Source organism: Leopardus geoffroyi, chromosome A1, assembly GCF_018350155.1.
Source record: "Leopardus geoffroyi isolate Oge1 chromosome A1, O.geoffroyi_Oge1_pat1.0, whole genome shotgun sequence".
Classification (NCBI taxonomy): Eukaryota; Metazoa; Chordata; class Mammalia; order Carnivora; family Felidae; genus Leopardus; species Leopardus geoffroyi.
The window spans coordinates 105,752,241-105,773,351 of record NC_059326.1 but is presented as its reverse complement, the minus strand read 5'-3'; the positions used below and the strand labels follow the sequence as shown (position 1 = coordinate 105,773,351).

Below are 21,111 nucleotides of genomic sequence, written 5' to 3'. Positions count from 1 at the left end.
AGCTTCCCCCATCATCAACATCCCCCGCCAGAGTGGTACACTTGTTACAATTGATGAATGTACACTGACACACCATTATCACCCAAATTCTGTAGTTTTTACCTTCCTGCTAGTGTATATTTTTTGGGTTTGCACAAATGTATAATGATAGGTATACATCATTATAGTCTCATACAGCATCCTCGAGTGATTCGAGGACCTACCCATAGGTATAGAAATATAGATCTTTAATTACTAGAGTTTGAGAAGTGACTTTGTAAGATTTATTGTTACTATTATTATTATTATCATTATTAGTATCAAGAAGCTCTTTGACTTCCAAAAATAAATGTACTTCAGACAGGAACTCAGGGTTGCCATTGTGTTTGTCAGAGAGTTCCAAAGGAAAAGGAATGGCCCACTATGGATGAAGTAAATATAGCTCCATTATCTTTCTTTGTAGGTCTACATTTTTTCAGTTACCTTCTATTCTTCCTGCCCTTCTTTATAGTACTGTCCCTTTTCTCATCTTGTCTGCTGTCATCTAGACTGCAGTTAGAAACCTGACCATTCCTGAAATTAGAAGAAAGACAATTCTGTAGACATCATGAACCTCATTCTAGGTTGTTCTATTCGTCTGCCTCTACCTGTGTACCTTATGGGACGTGAATCAGTCTGGCCCTTAAACAGGAGGGATATGCATGCTGTTGTAGTCGGTATCTTATTTTTAAAATATAATTTTTCAAAGAAACAAAACTATGAGCAAAGTCTTTCTAAAAGTACTGCAGTATGCTTAGACATAACTAGGTTCTGTTTTAACATGAAGGCATATAAGAAAGAGCATTTTGTGATATTTGGGGAAAAAAATATGAGAGGTTACTTTCTTGTTTCGTTGGGTTGTAAGCACAACAGATTTGAAGCCCTCAAGGATACTTTGTAATAGAAAACATTTGAAGTTTGCTAAAAAATTCTCATTCAATACGTCAGTAAAACCATACTGTGAATATTTAGTTGTAGGCTTAGAAAATTAATTCAGCTTAACATACTCATAGAATACAGCTGTTCACAAATTAGATTATCATAATTTTTCCTCCCACGTGGGATATTTTGCCCTAATTTACCGTTGTAGAAAAAATATTTTTCATCATTAACTAATAAAAAACCAGGAAGTATAGCATTCTGACATTTAGTTGAAATTTGATTTTATATTTTAAAATATTTTCTGCATGTTTATTTTCCTTGCAGCTTCAAGATGGAAGACTTTTGGTCTTCTTTTTTTTCCCACATAATACAATGTTGCATCTTATATAAATCCTTTGTACTAGCATATATAATCTGTAGTGGCTAGTTAATTGCATATTAATATTTCTATCTGGCATCAAGAAAGTGTATGGATCCCATTACTATAATGTATTCTAGAATCTTCTCTTTGAGAAGGTAATTAAAATTTCATTGTGTTGTTCTTTTAGGAACATTAGCGTACTGTATGTAACTGCTGTTTTCATTATTTGAATAACCTGTGAGCAGCAGGAGTGAGCTAAGGGAGAGGAAATGGGGGCGGGGAAGAGAGAGTGTTCTGCCTTCAGGGACCCATCCCGCCCCTGCAGGCTGTATAGAAAGAATCCTTAAAGAATTTGAAGAGAACAGTAGTGAGGATCTTTTTGGAAAAGTGTTGTCCACGAACTGGTTTTGGAGAGAGGAATATCAGTGGAGCCTGACTCAGATCTGAAAAGTCTCACTTCTGCATTTCATGAATTTTAGAGGTAAAGGATACATATCCCATTTGCCAGGTGAGGACCTCACAGAGAAGAAATGAATTAATGTGGTCTTGAGGTAGTTTCTGCCCACGTGGACTCCTGTAGGGTGGGTAACCCTAGCATGGGGATAAATTGTCAGAAGCCTGGGGCTGTTGGGAGACTTGTAAGTGGCCAGAAAGAGGAGTTATCCCTAGGATCGATGGGGAGAGGTGAGAGACCTTCTCCACTGGAGCACTGGGAGGTTTTCCAAAATATCAGTAAATCCTTAGGCTGTATAGGTGTCTTGCCCAGAGGGCAGGCAAGCTAGAGTTCATTCAGAAGAAAATTTATTGATGCGGAGCTCCTGGCACACCTCTATACCCTGGGAATAGATTATTGAACAAACATAAAAATCCTCGCTCTTGGACAAGTTCTTTTAGAAGCAAGGAACAGAAAATAAACAAGTAAAATCTACAGTGAGATGTGATAAAACCACCAGAAAAACAAAGCAAGATGAGAGCCTATAAAGCGCTAATGGAAGTTTGAAGGGGGTGAGAGAACAAACCATGGCTTTCTAGGAAGAACCAGCCAGTGCAGCAGCCCTGAAACAGGGGCAGCCCTGAGCTGTGGAAAGGCCATTGTGACTGGAGCAGGATGTCCTGGAGGAGACAGGTACGAGACAGGTTTGGAGATGTAGCCTGGGACCATATTTTGTGGGGCTTTGAAGGCTGAGGTAAGTACTTTGACTTTCATTTGGATTCTCGAAATGGGAGCCAGTGGAAGGTTTTAAGCAGAAGAGTGACCTATTCTGACCTTCATTTTGAAAGATTTACTATGGCTGCTGAGTGGTAAAGAGATAATAAGGGAACAAATATGGAGGCAGGGAGACCAGTGAGAAGGCTACTGCCATAATCTAAGTAAGAAGTGATGGTAGCCTGACCAGGGGTTTATTGGTAAAAAGTAAGGAGAAGTGGTTGAATCCCAGATGGATTTTGCAGGTTGAACCCTCAGAATTTATTAACAGAACACTTGTGAGGTAATAGAAGAAAAGATCAATTAATTCTGAGGTTTGGGGAACAGTAAAGGCTGAAGTCGCTATTATATGAGATGGAGAACATCTGTGAGTAGAACGTGGTTGGGGAGGAAAGATACCAGAGGCTATGCTTTAAAATGGGTAATTTGAGACACCTGCTAGACATTCAGGTAGATGTTTGTTGTTGGATACTGGTCAAGTTCAGGGGCAAGGTCAAGGCTGGCAATATATATATATATATATATATATATATATATATATATATATATATATATATATATAAATTTGGGAGCCTTTAACTTATAGTTGATATTTAAAGGCCTGAGAATACATGAGATCGTGAAGGGAGCATTTTTTTTAAATTTGTTTTTAATGTTTATTTATTTTTGAGACAGAGAGAGACAGAGCATGAACGGGGGAGGGTCAGAGAGAGAGGGAGACACAGAATCTGAAGCGGGCTCCAGGCTCTGAGCTGTCAGCACAGAGCCTGAGGCAGGGCTCGAACTCACGGAGTGTGAGATCATGACCTGAGCCAAAGTCGGACGCTTAACCGACTGAGCCACCCAGGCACCCCAGGGAGCATTTTGATAGAGAAGTCTGAAGGCTGAGCTCTCATACACTTCAACATTTAGAGGTCCAAGAGATAAGAACCAGCAGAAAAGACCAAGAAGGAAATGTCTGTTGGATTACACCTCCACCCACCGAGTAAGATCTTTGTTACAAGTAGCTGTCTTCTCTCCTCCCCCCTGCAACCTTGAAAGTGCTCATTAATCGTTAGGGAAGAAGGAGTTGAAAGAGAGAAGAAAAAAGACAACCATGTTCTTTCTATCCCTGGAGGTGTAAAGCCTAGGACAGGCTGAAGTTGGGGATTTGGAGAAGTTTTAATTGGATGAGACATTAGAACTGTATGATTATTGGATTTGAGTGGACATTTTGTTCCTCTGAAACACATGGGAAAACCTGTGGGAACCGCATGAGATTTCCTAGGGTCAAAAAAGAATGGGTCAAAAGAAACTGCAAAATGGCAGTGGGAGATAATAAAGTTCCTTTATGCAAGCACCTTAGTGGTTTCAGATACCTGTTGCCATATATTCTATCAGTTTATATGAAACTATTAAAAACAAGTATAACTTCCTGACTTACAGTTGACTTTTGCATAAATCATCAATCAGGTACTCTGAGTAATGTGAGAAAAAGGGAATTGAAACATGAAGGTCTTTCACAGTCTCAGGGAAGGACCCCTGAGGTGTTTTGGTGTCCTTGAGAATTGCCCAAGTAACTTCCTCTGGAATAAGCAACAGTTCTGTACTAAAAAGCAGTCATTGTATTATATACTGTCATTGTGTGTCTGTGCTCCATTAGCTCAGATAGAGTGGAACCCCACCAAGGCCCAGTCCGAGTCTTGGTGAGCCTATGTAGTCAGATGTTTTGAAATTTCTATTTCATGTAGAGAATGCTAGTGAATGTCTTGTTATATTTATGCAACCCCACCACCCTCATGAGCAGTTCATGAGGCCCTTGGAGGCTGAGTCTTAGGAGGGACTCCTCACTACTACTCACACATCCACACCTACACGCCCATTTGTGCCTCTATACAGATACGTCTGTATAGTTTAATGTGTTTGTAGTTACTTATTGAAAGTAAACTGAATGTATATGAACGTAACCTGTCAGGTGAATAAGGAATTCAACCAAACCCAAGAAAATACAACTGTACCAATGATAAGGTTAGCTTTTCTTTATAAGAATTGTACATAGTATGTGTCTTAGTAACTGGGCATACCACTTTGGTTGAGTTTGTTTCTTTATATGATAATGATGGGATTCAGGGCAAACCACCTCCCCAAAATACCATTTTGGCAGATTGGCTCTTTTGAATTGAAATTACTTAAGAAACAGCAGTGCAAGAAGGACACTTGACCCTCCCTTAATACCTTTGAAAGAAGGAAATAAATTCCCCTTCCACCTGGAGGGTGGACATCATCATTAACACCAGATAGAGGTTTCAGGGCCAGGAAGCTGTATAAAGAAACTTTGTTACTTCTTCATTAATTTGCTACTCCAAGCCCAAACTCCTTTGTCAAACCTTCACAAATAATGTTCCTTTGTTTAAAAGGTATAAAAATCTGCATGCTTTGGTCAGTTCTTTGAGCCTCATATTTCTGTGGACTCCCTTATGTAAGAAATTAGTTTTTCACTTATTAAATCTGTCTTATGTCAATTATTAGGCCAGCCAACGAATGTAGAAGGGAATAAGGGAAAAATTTTCCTCCCTGAAGTGAAAAGTATAAAATGCAGACTATAAAAAAAAAGAGATTTAACGAGTATTTATATGATAATTCTGCCATGGAATGTAGGACAGATTTCTTTTTTCAGTTCATGCCATTTATTCGGAACATACAGACTAAATAACTGGATGCATCATTAGAGTATTGATAAAAAATCAAGATGTTTAAAATTTTTTTAATGTTTATTTTTGAGAGAGATAAGTATGAGTGGGGGAGGGGCAGAGAGAGAGGGAGACCCAGAATCTGAAGCAGGCTCCAGGCTCTGAGTGGTCAGCACAGAGCTTAACGGGGGCGGGTCAAACTCCCAAACTGCAAGATCATGACCTGAGCCAAAGCCTGTCACTCAACACACTGAGCCACACAGGCACCCCAAGATGTTTTTGTTTTTGATTTAAATCCAACTTAGTTAACATATAGTGTAGTAATGATTTCAGTAATAGAATTTAGTGATTCATCACTTACATATAAGTGCTCATCCCAACAAGTGTCTTCTTTATGCCCTTCCCCATTTTTTAAATATGAAATTTATAGTCAAATTGGCTTCCATAGGTGCCCTCCTCAATACCCATCAGCCACCTTCCCTCCCTCCCACCCCCCATCAACTCTCAGTTTGTTCTCAGTTTTTAAGTCTCTTATGCTTTGGCTCTCTCCCTCTGTAACCTGTTTATTTTTTTTTTTCTTCCCCTCCCCCATGGTCTTCTGTTAAATTTCTCAGGATCCACATAAGAGTGAAAACATATGGTATCTGTCTTTGTCTGTATGACTTATTTCACTTAGCATAACACTCTCCAGTTCCATCCACGTTGCTACAAAGGGCCATATTTCATTCTTTCTCATTGCCACGTAGTATTCCATTGTTCTGACAGGCCCCTTGCCCATTTAACGTATCCCCCTACCCAACACCCCACCAGTAACCCTCAGTTTGTTCTCTGTGTTTAAGAGTCTCTTATGGTTTGTCTCCATCTCTGTTTTTATATTATTTTTGCTTCCCTTCCCTTATGTTTATCTATTTTGAATCTTACATTCCACATGAGTGAAATCATATGAAATTTGTGTTTCTCTGACTTATTTCGCTTAGCAGAACACACACTAGTTCCATCCACGTTGTTGCAAATGGCAAGATTTCATTCTTTCTGATCACTGAGTAGTATTCCAATGTATATATATATACCACATCTTCTTTATCCATTCATTGGTCAGTGGACATTTGGGCTCTTTCTATACCTTGGCTATTGTTGATAGTGCTGCTAAAAACATTGGGGTGCCTGTGCCCTTTTGAACCAGCAATTTTGTATCCTTTGGATAAATATTTTAGTAGTGCAATTGCTGGGTCGTAGGATAGTTCTATTTTTAATTTTTTGAGCAAACTCCACACTATTTTCCAGAGTGGCTGCACCAGTGGCATTCACTGTTCCTCTTTCTCTGCATCCTCGCCAACATCTGTTGTTGCCTGAGTTGTTAATGTTAGTCATTCTGACAGGTGTGAGGTGGTATCTCATTGTGGTTTGGATTTGTATTTCTCTGATGCTGAGTGATACTGAGCAATTTTCATGTGTCAGTTGGCCATCTGGATGTCTTCTCTGGAACAGCGTCCGTTCATTGTCTTTTGCCCGTTTCTTCACTGGATTATTTGGTTTTGGGTGTTGATTTTTATCTGATATGTCATTTGCAAATATCTTCTCCCATTCTGTCAGTTGCCTTTTAGTTGTGCTGATTGTTTCCTTTGCTGTGCACAAGCTTTTTATCTTGATGAGGTCCAATAGTTCATTTTTGCTTTTGTTTCCCTTATTCTTTTTTTTTTTTTTAATTTTTTTTTCAACGTTTATTTATTTTTGGGACAGAGAGAGACAGAGCATGAACGGGGAAGGGGCAGAGAGAGAGGGAGACACAGAATCGGAAACAGGCTCCAGGCTCTGAGCCATCAGCCCAGAGCCCGACGCGGGGCTCGAACTCACGGACCGCGAGATCGTGACCCGGCTGAAGTCGGGCGCTTAACCGACTGCGCCACCCAGGTGCCCCGAGTTTATTCTTGTGTCTGGTGTAAGAAAGTGGTCCAGGTTCCCTCTTCTGCATGTCGCTGTCCAGTTTTCCCAACACCATTTGGGGAAGATGTCTTTTTTCCGTTAGATGTTCTTTCCTGCTTTGACAAAGATTAATTGGCTGTACATTTTTAGGTCCGTTTCTGGGTTCTCTCTTTTCTTCCCTTGATCTATGTGTCTGTTTTTCTGCCAGTTCCATACTTTCTTGATGATTATAGCTTTGTAGTACAGCTTGAAGTTGGGAATTGAGATGCCTCCATCTTTGGTTTTCTTTTTCAGGATTGCTGTGGCTCTTCAGGGTCTTTTCTGGTTCCATACAAATTTTAGGATTATTTGTTCTAGCTCTGTGAAGAATGCTGGTGTTATTTTGATATGGATTGCATTGAATATTTAGATTGCTTTGGGTGGTATCAACATTTAAACGATATTTGTTCTTCCAATCCATGAGCATGGAATGTTTTCCAATTTTTTTGTGTCTTTTTCAATTTCTTTCATAAGGTTTCTACAGTTTTCAATGTATAGATTTTTCACCTCTTTGGTTAGGTTTATTCCTAGGTATTTTATGGTTTTTGGTGCAATTGGGATCAATTCCTTGATTTCTCCCACTGCTGCTTTGGTGTGTAGAAATGCAACTGATTTCTGTGCATGGATTTTATATCCTATGACTTTGCTGAATTCATGGATCAGTTCTCGCAGTTTTTTTAGTGTAATCTTTTGGGTTTTCCATGTAGACTATCATGTCATCTGCGAAGAGTGAAAGTTTGACTTCCTCCTTGCCAGTTGGGATGCCTTTTATTTCTTTGTGTTGTCTGATTGCTGAGGCTAGGATTTCCAACACTTTGTTGAATAACAGTGGTGAGGGTGGATGTCCCTGTCATGTTCCTGACCTTAGGGGGAAAGCTCTCAGTTTTTCTCCATTGAGGATGATATTAGCAGTGGGTCTTTTATATATGGCTTTTATGATCTTGAGGTATGATCCTTCTGTCCCTACTTTCTTGAGAGTTTTTATGAAGAAAGGATGCTGTATTTTGTCAACTGCTTTGTCTGCATCTATTGAGAAAATCATGTGGTTCTTAGCCCTTCTTTTATTAATGTGATGTATCACATGGATTGATTTGCAGATATTGAACCAGCCTTGCATCCCAGGAATATATCCTACTCGATTGTGGTGAATAATTCTTTGAATGTATTATTGGATCCAGTTTGTTTATATATTGTCAAGAATCTTTGTATCCGTGTTCATCAGGGGAATTGGGCTGTAGTTCTCCTTTTTAGTGGGGTCTTCATCTGGTTTTGGAATCAAGGTCATGCTGGCTTCATAGAATGAACTTGGAAGTTTTCCTTCCATTTCTATTTTTTTGCAACAGCTTCAACGTAATTGGTGCTAACTCTTCTTTAAATGTTTGGTAGAATTCCCGTGCAAAGACAGATGGCCCTGGACTCTTTTTGTTGGGAAATTTTTTATTACCAATTGGGTTGCTTTACTGGTTATGGGTCTGTTCAACTTTTCTATTTTTTTGTGTTTCAGTTTTGGTAGTTTATATGTTTTTGGAATTTACCCATTTCTTCCAGAGTGCCCAATTTATTGGCATATAATTGCTCCTAATATTCTCTTATCGTTGTTTGTATTTCTGCATTGTTGGTTGTGATCTCTTCTCTTTCATTTGTGATTTTATTTATTTGGGTCCTTTCTTTTTTCTTTTTGATCAAACTGGGTAGGGATTTATCAATTTTGTTAATTCTTTCAAAGAACCAGCTCGTGGTTTCATTGATCTGTTCTACTGTGTTTTTCTTGGTTTTTTGTTTTTTATTTTTTATTTTATATCAATGATTTCTGCTCTAATCTTTATTATTTCCCTTATTCCACCTTTTTGGGGCCTTGTTTGCTGTTCTTTTTCCAGCTCTTTTAGGTATAAAGTTAGGTTGTATATTTGAGACCTTTCTTCTTTAGGAAGGGCTGGATTACTATATACTTCCCTCTTATGACTGCCTTTGCTGCATCCCAGAGGTTAGGGGCTGTCATGTTCTCATTTGCTTTGGCTTCCATGTACTTTTTATTTTCCTCTTTAATTTCTCAGTTAACCCATTCATTCTTTAGTAGGATGTTCTTTAATCTCCATGTATTCATGGTCTTTCCAAAATTTTTCTTGTGGTTGATTTCAAGTTTCACAGCATTGTGGTCTGAAAATATGCAAGATATAATCAATCTTTTTGTGCTTGTTGAAGGCTGATTTGTGTTCCAGTATGTGATCTGTTCTGGAGAATGTTTCATGTGTACTAGAGAAGAATGTGTGTGCTGCTGCTTTAGAATGTAATGTTCTGCATATATCTGTTAAGCCCACCCAGTCCATTGTATCATTCAAAGCCATTGTTTCCTTGTGATTTTCTGCTTAGATGATCTGTCCATTGCTGAAAGTGGGGTGTTGAAGTCCCCTACTATTATGGTATTATTATCAATGAGTTCTTTATGTTGGTGATTAGTTGATTTATATATTTGGGTGCTTCCATATTGAGAGTATAAATAGTTATAATTGTTAGATCTTTTTGGTGGGTAGACCCCTTAATTATGATAGAATGCTCTTCTTCATCTCTTGTTACAGTCTTTATTTTAAAATCTAGTTTGTCTGATATAAGTATAGCTACTCCAGCTATCTTTTGACAACCATTAGCCTAATAGATCATTCTCCATCCTCTTACTTTCAATCTGCAGGTGTCTTTAGGTCTATAATGGGTCTCTTGTAAGCTGCAAATAGATGAGCTTTATCTCATATGGGGTTGTGTTTTAAAACCCCACACCTCAGAGATTCTGCAGCTTGGATTCACACCGACTCTTGGGGTGAGGATCTCACTTAGCAATGGCCAGGTACCACCTTGCCCCAGAAAATGTTTGTGTGATCCTGCAGTGGTAGAGGTTCAGAGACTGGGGCAAAGGACAACACACAGCTGGCACCAGGTTTTACCGCACTCTGGTGCCTTTTCCCAGTTGCAGCAAATTTGCCTGCTCTGTGGGGTCTGCTGGCACCTTTGCCTGTGAGGAGGCCATATGGCCTCTACCAAATGCATTTCAGGCAGGGGAACCACTTCTCCCCATGTGTCACATGGACCCCTCAGACCCCACTTCCTGCTCCCCGCCCTACTTCCTCACCAGAGCACCTCCAGGCACTGAGCTTCCAGAACTTCAGACTCTGCACTCCACTGTTTGTACAATCCTGGTGGTAATGAAACCCTCTCTTTTCTTCCTATCAGTGGTTTTGGGGAACAGATTTCTTGTTCAATCACTTGCGAGTGTTTTTACTCTTTGTCTCTTTTTCTCTCCAACTCCTTTTGGGGGAATGTATTTTCTGCACTTTCCCAGTGCACTGCTGTCTCTCCTCTGGTGTTCTTTTCCCCCCTCTCCTCTGTCCTCTCTCCACAAAAACAGCTTCTTACCCTCTTCAGCTTTTCTCTCAAGTTATGCAGATTGTTGTGTTAATCCCCAGATTAATTTCCTAGGTGTGCAAAAATGGTTTGGTGCTGGTCAAGCTGTGTTTCAGGGAGGAGATAAACTAAGGGTCTCCCTGCTGCCCCACCATCTTAATTCCTACCCTGATAAAGTTTTCTTAAATCAAGGGTTTTACTGTATTAAGCCAAAATACATCTTGAGATCCTGAGGGTTTTATAATTACATCTCAATGTCCTAATGCTTAACAAGAAAAAAAAAGGGAACAGAAAATATTAAATTCTTGCATTTTGGCCAAGTCCAAATGGTTATAGCAAATTTAACTTTGGAATTTCCTGACTTTTTTGTTGTTCAAATTGTAGGTTTTACCCAACATTAAAGGAGGCTTTCAATTTAATTTCCCTGTATTTAAATGTTTAAGGCAGTTGTGGAGGGTAGAAAGGATGGGAAGAAAGAAAGCTTCTGGAGGACATAGTTTTAACAGCTCACCACTCAGTTGTTAAAAATATTCTCCTCTAGAAGCTCAGCATCCTCAATTTAAGTTTTCATTGTTTCAGAACTTGTAGAGGATTTCATCTTACTTGTTTAAAAGGGTAACATGATGTTTCCACCCTGTGTAAATTGGAAAAAGAGACAGAGAAAGGAAAGGAAAGGGAAACCCCTTCTGGTAAATATCTCCGCTTCCCAAGAAATACCATTGGGGGATGCAGACCAAAAATGTAAGCTCCTGTTGTTTGCCTGGGTTATCAGTGACTTTTATGTCTTTTGAAATAGAAATAGCTTTCCAACTGTTGTTTTAATCTTAGAAAGCCCAGTAATGCAAGTGCCTCTTGCTGCTGTTACTTCATGCATCAGTTACTCCAAATGAGTGTTTAGAAAGATGCAGTATTGATTTCAAGCCAAAAGAGAACCATTTGTTACGTGGCTATAGAAGTGGTCTTTTTAAATAATGTCATTATTTTGCCTAAAGAGACAAAAGAACTTTTTTAAAAAAGTTTATTTGTTTATTTTGAGAGGGAGAGAGAGAGAGAGAGAGAAAGGATGTGCATGGAGGAGGGTCAGAGAGAGAGAGAGGGAATCCCAAGCAGGCTGCGTGCTGTCAGCACAGAGCCTGACGTGGGACTCAATCCCATGAACAGTGAGATCATGACCTGAGCTGAAATCAAGAATCAGACGTTTAACCAACTGAGCCACCCAGATGCCCCCAGACCAAAAAAAAAAAAAAAAAAACCAACGAAAACAAAAACAAAGCAGTTAATTAAAAAGTCCCTTTAGTGCTCATTAAGGTTAATGCACAGAGACTATTTTAAATGTACTTCCTTAAGATTAATAACAAGAGGAAAGAGGGACCAAGAAGGAATATATAATAGTACTATAGTGAAATGCTGAGGTACCACAAGCATATTGATAGTAAATGATAGACAGCATCCCTGTACAGTGGATATACAGTGGATTGGGGTATTTTCCATCATCCTAAAAAGATACCTTTCCCTTTCTATCTTCATTTTGAGCTACTGCCCTCTCTTTTCTTTCTCTTCCACATCAGACTTGGGAATTATCTACAGTTAGGCTCTACTTCCTATATTCTGACTTATTCTAGAACCCTCTGCAGTCTGTGCAGTCATGTGAAACTCATTTCATCAAGATTACCAGGTAGACTTTTCCTACTCCGTAGCTTGCCTGGTATTCCTGCAGAAAAAAATCATCTACATGTGGTTGCCTGCCCCCAGCCCCCATCACTGGAGTGCCTGTGTCTGTCTCCTGTATCTCCTTCCTTCGTGTGCAGCCTCCCAGTAGGCCTGTACACCACCCCACAGTTATGTCAGCCGAAGCATGCACAGATATTGTCTGTAGCACCTCTGGACCCAGCCTGTGGGTATGTACCTTACCAGTGCTTCCCATATACCTCATTGTACTCCTGAAGCTGGGGCCGCTCTTGACTCCTCCCTTTCCTGGCATGACTGTCCTTTCTTCCCCATTATCTCTTGGATTACTGAGGCACCTTTCTTTGGGATCTCCCTATCTCCTACTTGTCCCACCGTGGTCTTTTGTCCACATTGTAGGCACAGTGATCTTTCCAAAGTCCATGGTGGGCCATGTCCCTCCTGTGTTTGAGTCCCCCAACTTCTTGATAAAATTCCTGCATGACCATCCTCTGCTTTCCTCTCTAGCTTCCTTTCTTTCTATGCACTCTTTGATTCAGTCCATTAACATTTACTTACTTCTTCAAATAAATCATGCTCCTTCTTGCCTCACCTTTTGTGTATGCTCTTCCCTCTGCCTGGAAAACAGTATTCCACTTCATCTTCATAGCCTGGTGGGGGCCTGTTTTCTGACATGTTTTGGTGTGACTATGAATGTCCTGTGGAAGTCTGTCCTGACCCATTTCTCTTCTGTGTTTCCCTTTAATCATGCGCTGCTCGTTGCACTGCTCATAGTATTGGTCACACCACATTGACATCAGGTATAACTCTGATCTCTCAGCTACCAGCGCCAGCTTCTGGAGAAGGAGTCCATCAGACCCCAGGTTTCAGCTCTGCTCACTGCTGTGAAATTCTGTTTGTGGTCCAAGGAAACATGTATCTCGTGTTTTGCAACCAGCTGGGTCTCTTGTTTTATTTTTATTTTTTATTTTTGTATGTCATCTGTCACTGTTATGTGATTGGAGCAGAGGGGAGTACCAGAGCATCTTGACTGGAAGTCACAATCTGCATGTCTTCCAGGTCATTGTGTGTGTGTGTGTGTGTGTGTGTGTGTGTGTGTGTGTACGTTAAAGTTTTGTAACATCTGTCCTTTATTTTACCTAAAAGACTGAAGCTATTTGACATGAACTTAACCTCAGATTCTCTTACTATAACCCCATTTTCCATATTCCCTGCCTTTGATGAAGTGTCTTCCCGTCTTTCCAGAGCAGAATGTTCCAGCTCTGTACTTTACTCCATCACCTTTCTAAGACTCCTGACTCTTGCTGTTAATTGGCTCAGTTTCTAACTTGTGTCTCTTCTCTTTCCTGACTCTTTGTCTTATCTGCAATCAAGGCCATGTACATAAAACCTCTGTCCACTTTCTCTTTAGTCACCTGTCACTATGTTCTTTCTGACTTTGTTCACTGTGAAGTTTCCTAAAAGCGTAGTCTGTAGCAGCAATCTCACTACCACCCCACCAATTATTTCTTACCCCTTTGTAAAATTGCCTTCGTTCTCATGAATCCTTCGTAGCATTTATCATTCTTGGTTACCCTTTTCCTTCTTAAATATTATTCCTTGATGTCTTAGTTTCCTAATATTGCTATAACATATTACCAAAAACTTAGTGGCTTAAAACACAGAGTTATTTTTTTATTGGAAATCACATGTCCAGAATGGGTCTCACCAGGCTGAAGTCAAGGTATCGGCAGGACAGCCTATTCCTTCTGCAGTGTCTAGGGGAGAATTCATTTTCTTTACTTACCTGATTTCTAGAAACTTCCTTCGTTACTGGCTTGTGGCCCCCTTCCGTCTTCAAAGTTAATGGTGCAGCATCTTCAAATCTCTCTCCGGATCTGACATTTCTACCTCATCTCCCACTTATAAGAACTCTTGATTATATTGGACCCAGGACCAGATAATCCAAGACTGTCTCCTCATCTCAAGATGAGTTGATGAGCAATCTTGATTCTCCCTTGTCATATGAACTAACATATTCACAGGTTCCCAGGATTAGGACTCTGACTTCATTGGTAGAGTCACTGTCCTGCCTGTCACATTTGACCTCTTTAATATATAAATTGTTAAAAAAAAATGAATAAATAAAATTTAAATCACTTTTCAGTAATCCTGGTGATCTTTCTTTTCTTTTTTTTCTTCACTCACTTCACACTGATGGTTTCATCTGTGTTTATCTATAGCTGCTGGTCCCTTTATAAAGATCTATCCTGGATTTTCGGCTACTTTCTAGATATTATTAGCTCAAAATGTTTGTGATGAAACCATCAACTTCCCCCAAAATATTTTTCCTTGATTTTATTAATTTTGTTAATATAAGTTCAATAATGAAATCTTACCATCCCTTTCTCTTATTCTTACTTTAACTTTCAGGACGTTTCTTTCATTTATTATTTCCTTTCCTAGTCCCCCCTCATTAACTGCAGCCTGGACCATGTTATTATCTCTACTGTCCCTTCCCTGTTCTTACCTTAGCCCTGTGTTTATCAACATTGGCAGATATTTTTACCAAAAGTAAAATTGTCTTTTTATTAAGTTTTTAATTTTAATTCCAGTATAGTTAACGTACAGTTTTATATTAGTTCAGGTGTACTCTTTAGTGATTCAGCACTTCTTTACATTGTTCAGTACTCACCGTGGTAAGTGTACTCCTTAAACCCCATCAAAAGTAAAATTCTGGGGCGCCTGGGTAGCTCCATTAGTTGGGCATCCGACTCTTGATTTCAGCTCAGGCTGTGATGCCCAGGCTAGATGTATACCCAAGTGAAATTAGAGCATATGTCCACATAAAACTAGTACCCAAGTGTTCATACAGCTTTATCCACAACAGCCAAAAGATGGAAACAGCTTGAATATCCACCAACTGAGGAATGAATGAATAAAATGTGATATATCCATACAATGGAATATTATTCAGCAATTAGAAGGAATAAGGTACTAATATATGCCACAACATTGAGAAACATTGAAAACATGCTAAGTGAAAGATGCCAGTCACGAAAAACCATATATTTTATGATCGCATTTATATGAAATGTCTAGAACAGGCAACCCTATAGAGACGGATGAGTTGTTATTAGTTGTGGATTTTTTAGTTATACTTAGGTTACTTACTCTCTGAAGCATAGAGGCAGGTCAGGAGAGTGCTGGGATGGAAGTACTTCCGGGGGAATGAACATGTTCTAAAATTAAGTTGTAGTGGTGGTTGTACAACCCTGTAGATGAACTAAAAACCATTTAATTTTTCACTGTAAGTGGGTGAATTGTACTACCATATAATATTATATTTCAGTAAATCTGTTTATGAATAATCAGTGGAATTCTGAGTACAAGTAATACACACCATACTTTCAAAATCTGAAAAGGGGAAAGCAAACGTTAATTTTCCATTACAGCTTATTTTGCCATTTTGGTAATGATTGTTGTCTTCATAAAGGCTTGAAGAAGGTAGCCATTTGTTGCACTTAAAATTTAGTCATAAATTTAAATAGCATATTCATGGTTCAGTGTAAAATGGAAATACACTTTTTTCCTATACCAAAAAGAAAAGTATGCAGACTAGACCAAATACATATAGTTCCTTGGCATTGATGGAAATAAGATACAAACACTTGTTTAAAACAAAATGTCTTGTTTGTTCTAAGTTCTCTGTAACATAATTGTTACAGGGACTGCTTTATCATATGACGTCCGTATTGGGATTGACAGAATCTCTAGGGCAGTGTTCTTAGAATTCAGTGATATCTGAGATCACACTTAGCACTGCTTATCAAATTATTCATTATATTCTGCTTAGAGTAAGATTTACAGTAAATGTTGTAAATGTTGGTTGACAAATATGAGGTTCTGTGGTTTGGCAGTCAAATCTATCAGATGGTTTTGCTTAGATCTAATTCTCTTAAAAAAAAAAATCTGTATTCAACTTCTTCAAATTACCAAGCTCTTTCCAGTCCTTCCATGCCACACCCAACAACCCTCTCCTTTTGTCAGTGTTGTTGCTCACCTCCATTCCTCATACTCTCCGTCTTCTCTCCTTCTTTTTTCCTTCCCAGTCTCCTATGCTGACTTTGCTTCCTTTGGCTTTCTTTTTTTATATGGTGGTGGTTCTCAGAAGTTCCCTCCTTAAATTCAACTCTTTTCATTCATGTATCTTCTTTGGACATCTCATTTATTGCTACAACTTCAAATATAGTCCATTGAGTTGGTGATAAATCACAAATGTACATCTTTACCCCTTATATATAAGTTTCAATTTTGTAGCTATGTAGTTGGAATTGCTACCCACTTCTCGTAAAAATCTCAAGTTCAAAAAAGCCAAAACCTGGCTTAACCTCAAAATGTTCCTCCATGTCCCATTCTCTGTTAATAGCACTACCGTTGTCTCCCTCGCTAATCAAGCTAGATGTTTACAATCCTGTTGCAAAAATCCTGTTGATTTCTCCTTCCTCTTGTCTCATGAATATGTATTCTCTTCCTCATCATAAAGCCTCCTCTATGCTGTCATCACTGATCACTGGACTATTCATTGTCTACATTAAACACAAGAATTACCTTTCTAAAATATTGATTTGCTTACATAATGTTTTTACTTAATTTAAACTCCTTCATAGACACCATAAATCACCTCAGAATAAAAGTCAAAGCCCTTGGGAGGGCTCTCCAGGGTTCATAGTATGGCTAACTAGCTAAACTTCACTTCTGTCAACTTCCTACCCATTCTGGTATACTTTCCATGCTCCAACTGTGCTATATTTTCAGATATGCTCACCCATGCTGGTTTCTATTCTTGTTGTTCTTTATTAGTCTAAAACTGACTGCATTCTGCTTGCCACAGTAATTGGTTCAGGACTCCAGCCCTTTGCCAATCAGCATATTCTCCTGGCTAAAGGAATACAGATCAAAACATTAGGACAAAAGAGAAGATTTGCGGGTGCTCCTGGGAAAAAGTTTTCTCTCTCCTAAGAGAAAGCCCTGGGAAGAGACACCCTCTCTTCTAACTAGATGTCCTAGTCAAAGGTCTAGCCTAGAATTGCTACAGCCTTTTTGCTCCCATCAAGGAAGGCAGTCTAAGAATCAAGTCACAGCACAGAGGAGTGCATAGTTGAACACATCTCAGAGAAACTGAGCAATAGACCTCGGCTTAAACCAATCCTGACGTCCATGCCTATGGACATCCAAATACATAAGCTGTTAAATATTTCCTTTATGTCCATTTAGACCAGTTTTTCTGATATCTGCCTACAAAAACCTCCAAACTAATAAATAAACTTTAAAAAATATTTCAAGGGATGTGGGTGGAGGCACATCAGATATGCAGAGGATGAATGAAACCAACTCCTTTTATTAAGACTTTGCCTTTTCCTGTGAATACACTCCTCACCCTTAGACACACTTATGTATATCTCACCATGCAGTGTGTACTTTATATTTGCACACATCCTTCTTACCATAAACATTAATGATAAATTTAAATATTAATTGATGAATAAATATTGGGCATGACTGCATTGAAATGCAGAGTGTTTTGGTCAGTTAAAAATAAAGCACTGAATTTTAAAAATTAGGGTAGGGAGTCTACCCAATAATGAAATAAATTCCTATTTTTCATATAGGATTCCTAAATACTTGAGCGGGAGCCTTTTACATACAATTACTTGGAAGCTAACTTTTTTAAGGTTTGTAGTTAATTCTAAGAATTTTGAAACATGGAGTTTTTGTACAATAAAATATTTAACACAAAACCACAAATTTAATATCACTCCATGTGTTCCTCTCTGTTCCAGATTTTTTAAGGAAAAAGAAAAATGTCAAACATTTTTCAGTTTTCTTCTCTTTGTTGTTAAGGAGGGTATTTGGAAATAGAGCACAAAGAAGCTCTTTATTATGAAAGGAAATGCCTAGAAATAAGAGTTAATGCTTAAATGAAGGACTTAAGGTTTCTAATTTTTAAGAATTTAGATCAATCCTGGTCTTCATAAGTGCCTTGACTGTTGGTATGACTTTAAAGGATCAGAAGGCAACTTGTGGTGTTTCACCTTTGTGCTGCTTCCTACTTTACTGTGTTCTGTTCTCTTTTATCGTCTTCCTTATCCTGGAGTGATTGATCAATGTATTTGGTGATTAAAGTGTAAATTTCTAGCCTCCTTTCTGTTCTGAATCCACGGTCAGTTTTATTAAGAAGCACTGCACTTAGATAGCAGTATAAGATGCAATAGGTCCTAATTTTGCACACATGGTTTCATTTTGTTGGATTAAATCTGATGGTAACAGCACCACATTATGTATTTGCTTCTCATGAAGTCAATTCATGTTAGAATTCTGCTCTCTCTTAGGGAATTGGTCAATTTTGATTTGTACCACTGTGCCTTCAGTGGCTAACTGCTAAACCTCAAATGAAGATATTATTTCAGGGAATGTCTGAATCTGATAAATTTTTTTATGAGAACATTCCAAGAAGACATACAGGCTTATAGTTATTTCATGACGCAGCTTGTAGGCAAGAGTAACTTGTCAGACTAAATGGGGGAAAAAAGAATGATTAGATTAATAGAGGAATTCAAAAAAGAGATTGCCAACCATTTCTGAAAATTGTGGGGTTTAAAATTTCTTTCCTTGTATTTACAAGAATATAATTTTTTCCTGTTTTGATACATTAAAAAAATATATATGCAAATTAAAAAAAAACAAAAGAATCTAAAAGCTCAGGTTTGCTGGTCAGTAATCATCCACGTTTATGACTTTTCCCTGTATTCATTGGTCTTTGTGCTTTAAAGAAGATGGCCAACTACTGGGTTTCCCTTACAATTGCTCATTTCCTTGTAAATGTATTAGCAATTAGCTCCCAGTGTACCTAATTGTAGTTTTGTTTGACTTTCGACCTTTCTCTGCTTACTGAACTAGAAGAAAAATAGATTAAGGCTTATGTAAATGGCCAGGTTTTCTGCTTTAGTGAAAGCTTAAAAGAAAGCAGACCTTTGATTAACGTGTAAGGCGATAGACTAGTCCCAGCATTGAGTAAGCTGAACGGGTAAGTACAGGGAGGTACAATAGGAAAACTGGACACCTCCCAAAGCCTCCCAAGTTTGCCCTCTGCCATGTTTCTGTATTATTTTAGATTTAAAGTTAATTCCCAGAATGTCAAATATACCCATATTCAAATGGAAGTACGAAAACATATCCTGAAGCCAAATAGAAAAAAAAAATTTGTGCTGCCTCTGTTGGCTTAAATAATTAGTGTGAAAATTAGCTATAAATTTTTAAATGTATTTAGTTATTCCACTAAAATGTAATCCCGTATGTGTTTTTTAAAATGTAATCCCGTATGTGTTTTTTAAAAACCGTAGTAGGATAATTCCTAATTGATGTAGAATGGAAACTAAAACATTGACATTTTTACTTATTTTCAATTTAAGTTGTATTTGTGGGGGAGAAAAGGATATAGAGTTTTGCTTTAGTTGGCGTTGTTTTACTGCCATGGGAGTTTGCTTTCATCTCAGTTCCCATAGATGTGTGTGAGAAATTCTTCAGGGTCTGAAACAAGAATATATTCAGGGTTATATGATCTGACCTAATCAACCATGAGTACTCTGATACTCTTTAAAAAAAAAAAATCCCTTGTAAAAGCTATTTAATGGAGGCCTTTCTCAATCATCTTCTCCTCCTTCCCTTGATTAGACATCGATGAGTGCAGCGTCATTCCTGGGATATGTGTGACTGGCGAATGTTCCAACACCGTGGGAAGCTATTTTTGCGTTTGTCCACGTGGATATGTAACCTCAACAGATGGCTCTCGGTGCATCGGTAAGCCTTGGATTTTTGAAGGCACAATACAGTGCTCCTTTATAATAACAGAATAGCCCAAACACGTATGAAGATGGCAACGATTATAAAACCATTGGGTAAATGGCTGAAAAGGTTGTTTAAAATAAATGGTACCACTATTGAGGGATTGATAGACCAGGTGCTCTTTGCAAAGACTTCAGTTTCACAAGCCATCTGGGTTTGTTTTATGTTGTCAGAGTCATTTTGGAAATGAAGAAAGACTTCCTCAAGACATTGCTCTTGGCCAGTGCTAGAGACAAAAAGGCCGGAGAAAGATTTTTTTTTAATCTGCCTTGGAAGCCGGGATGTAGTAATTAAAGTTTCTTATGTTGCTATGCATTCATTATGAATGCATGTCAGTGTCTTATTTACTTAGAGCTTGTTTATTCTAGTGAAAATAATTATTGCAGAAAAGAAATTGACACCTTTAATTTTGTGTTTTAAACATATTCAGAGTAGAGCCAAATACATTTGTATGTTTTCCTTTGTTTAGACAAATGAAACCCTGCTTCTCAGTTATGATGTAGGTCATCCTTTATTGAGCAAAGCTTAAACTTAGGGCACCCATCCAACAGTGAACATGAGGGATGGGGATCCCTCCTTCAAAATACTGTTGTCATCCTAAATAATAGAAGAACAACAATGGCTGTCATAGAAGAAACAGAGGTAGTGGTAGTGAAAATAATAGTTAGCATTTATGGGGCACTTGGGTGGCTTGGTCAGTTGGGCGTCTGATTTTGGCTCAGGTCATGAACTCATGGTTCATGGGTTCGACCCCATGTCGGGCTCTGTGCTGACACCCTGGAGCCTGGAGCCTGCTTTGGATTCTGTCTTCCTCTCTGTGTTCCTCTGCTGCTTGCACTCTGTCTCTCTCTCTCTCTCTCTCTCTCTCTCTCTCTCAAAAATAAATACAAATTTTAAAAATTAAAATAAATAATAGTTACCATTTATGAGACACATGCCACATGTAAGGCATTGGACAGCTATCTTACCTCATTATCTCATAGCTGCGGGGCCTTGAGCAATATACTGACCTGTCTGTATTTCAGTTTCTTCTAGTAAATGTGCAATAA

General features: G+C 38.5%; 1 protein-coding gene across 1 annotated transcript in view; it reads left to right on the top strand.

The window, feature by feature from the left end:
- FBN2 (fibrillin 2) overlaps positions 1 to 21,111 on the top strand; it is a 258,860-nt gene that overhangs the window by 106,693 nt on the left and 131,056 nt on the right. The window contains exon 8 of the mRNA XM_045487659.1: positions 19,892 to 20,017. Within this exon, the coding sequence (XP_045343615.1) occupies positions 19,892 to 20,017 (126 nt within the window). The remainder of the gene's footprint in view (positions 1 to 19,891; positions 20,018 to 21,111) is intronic.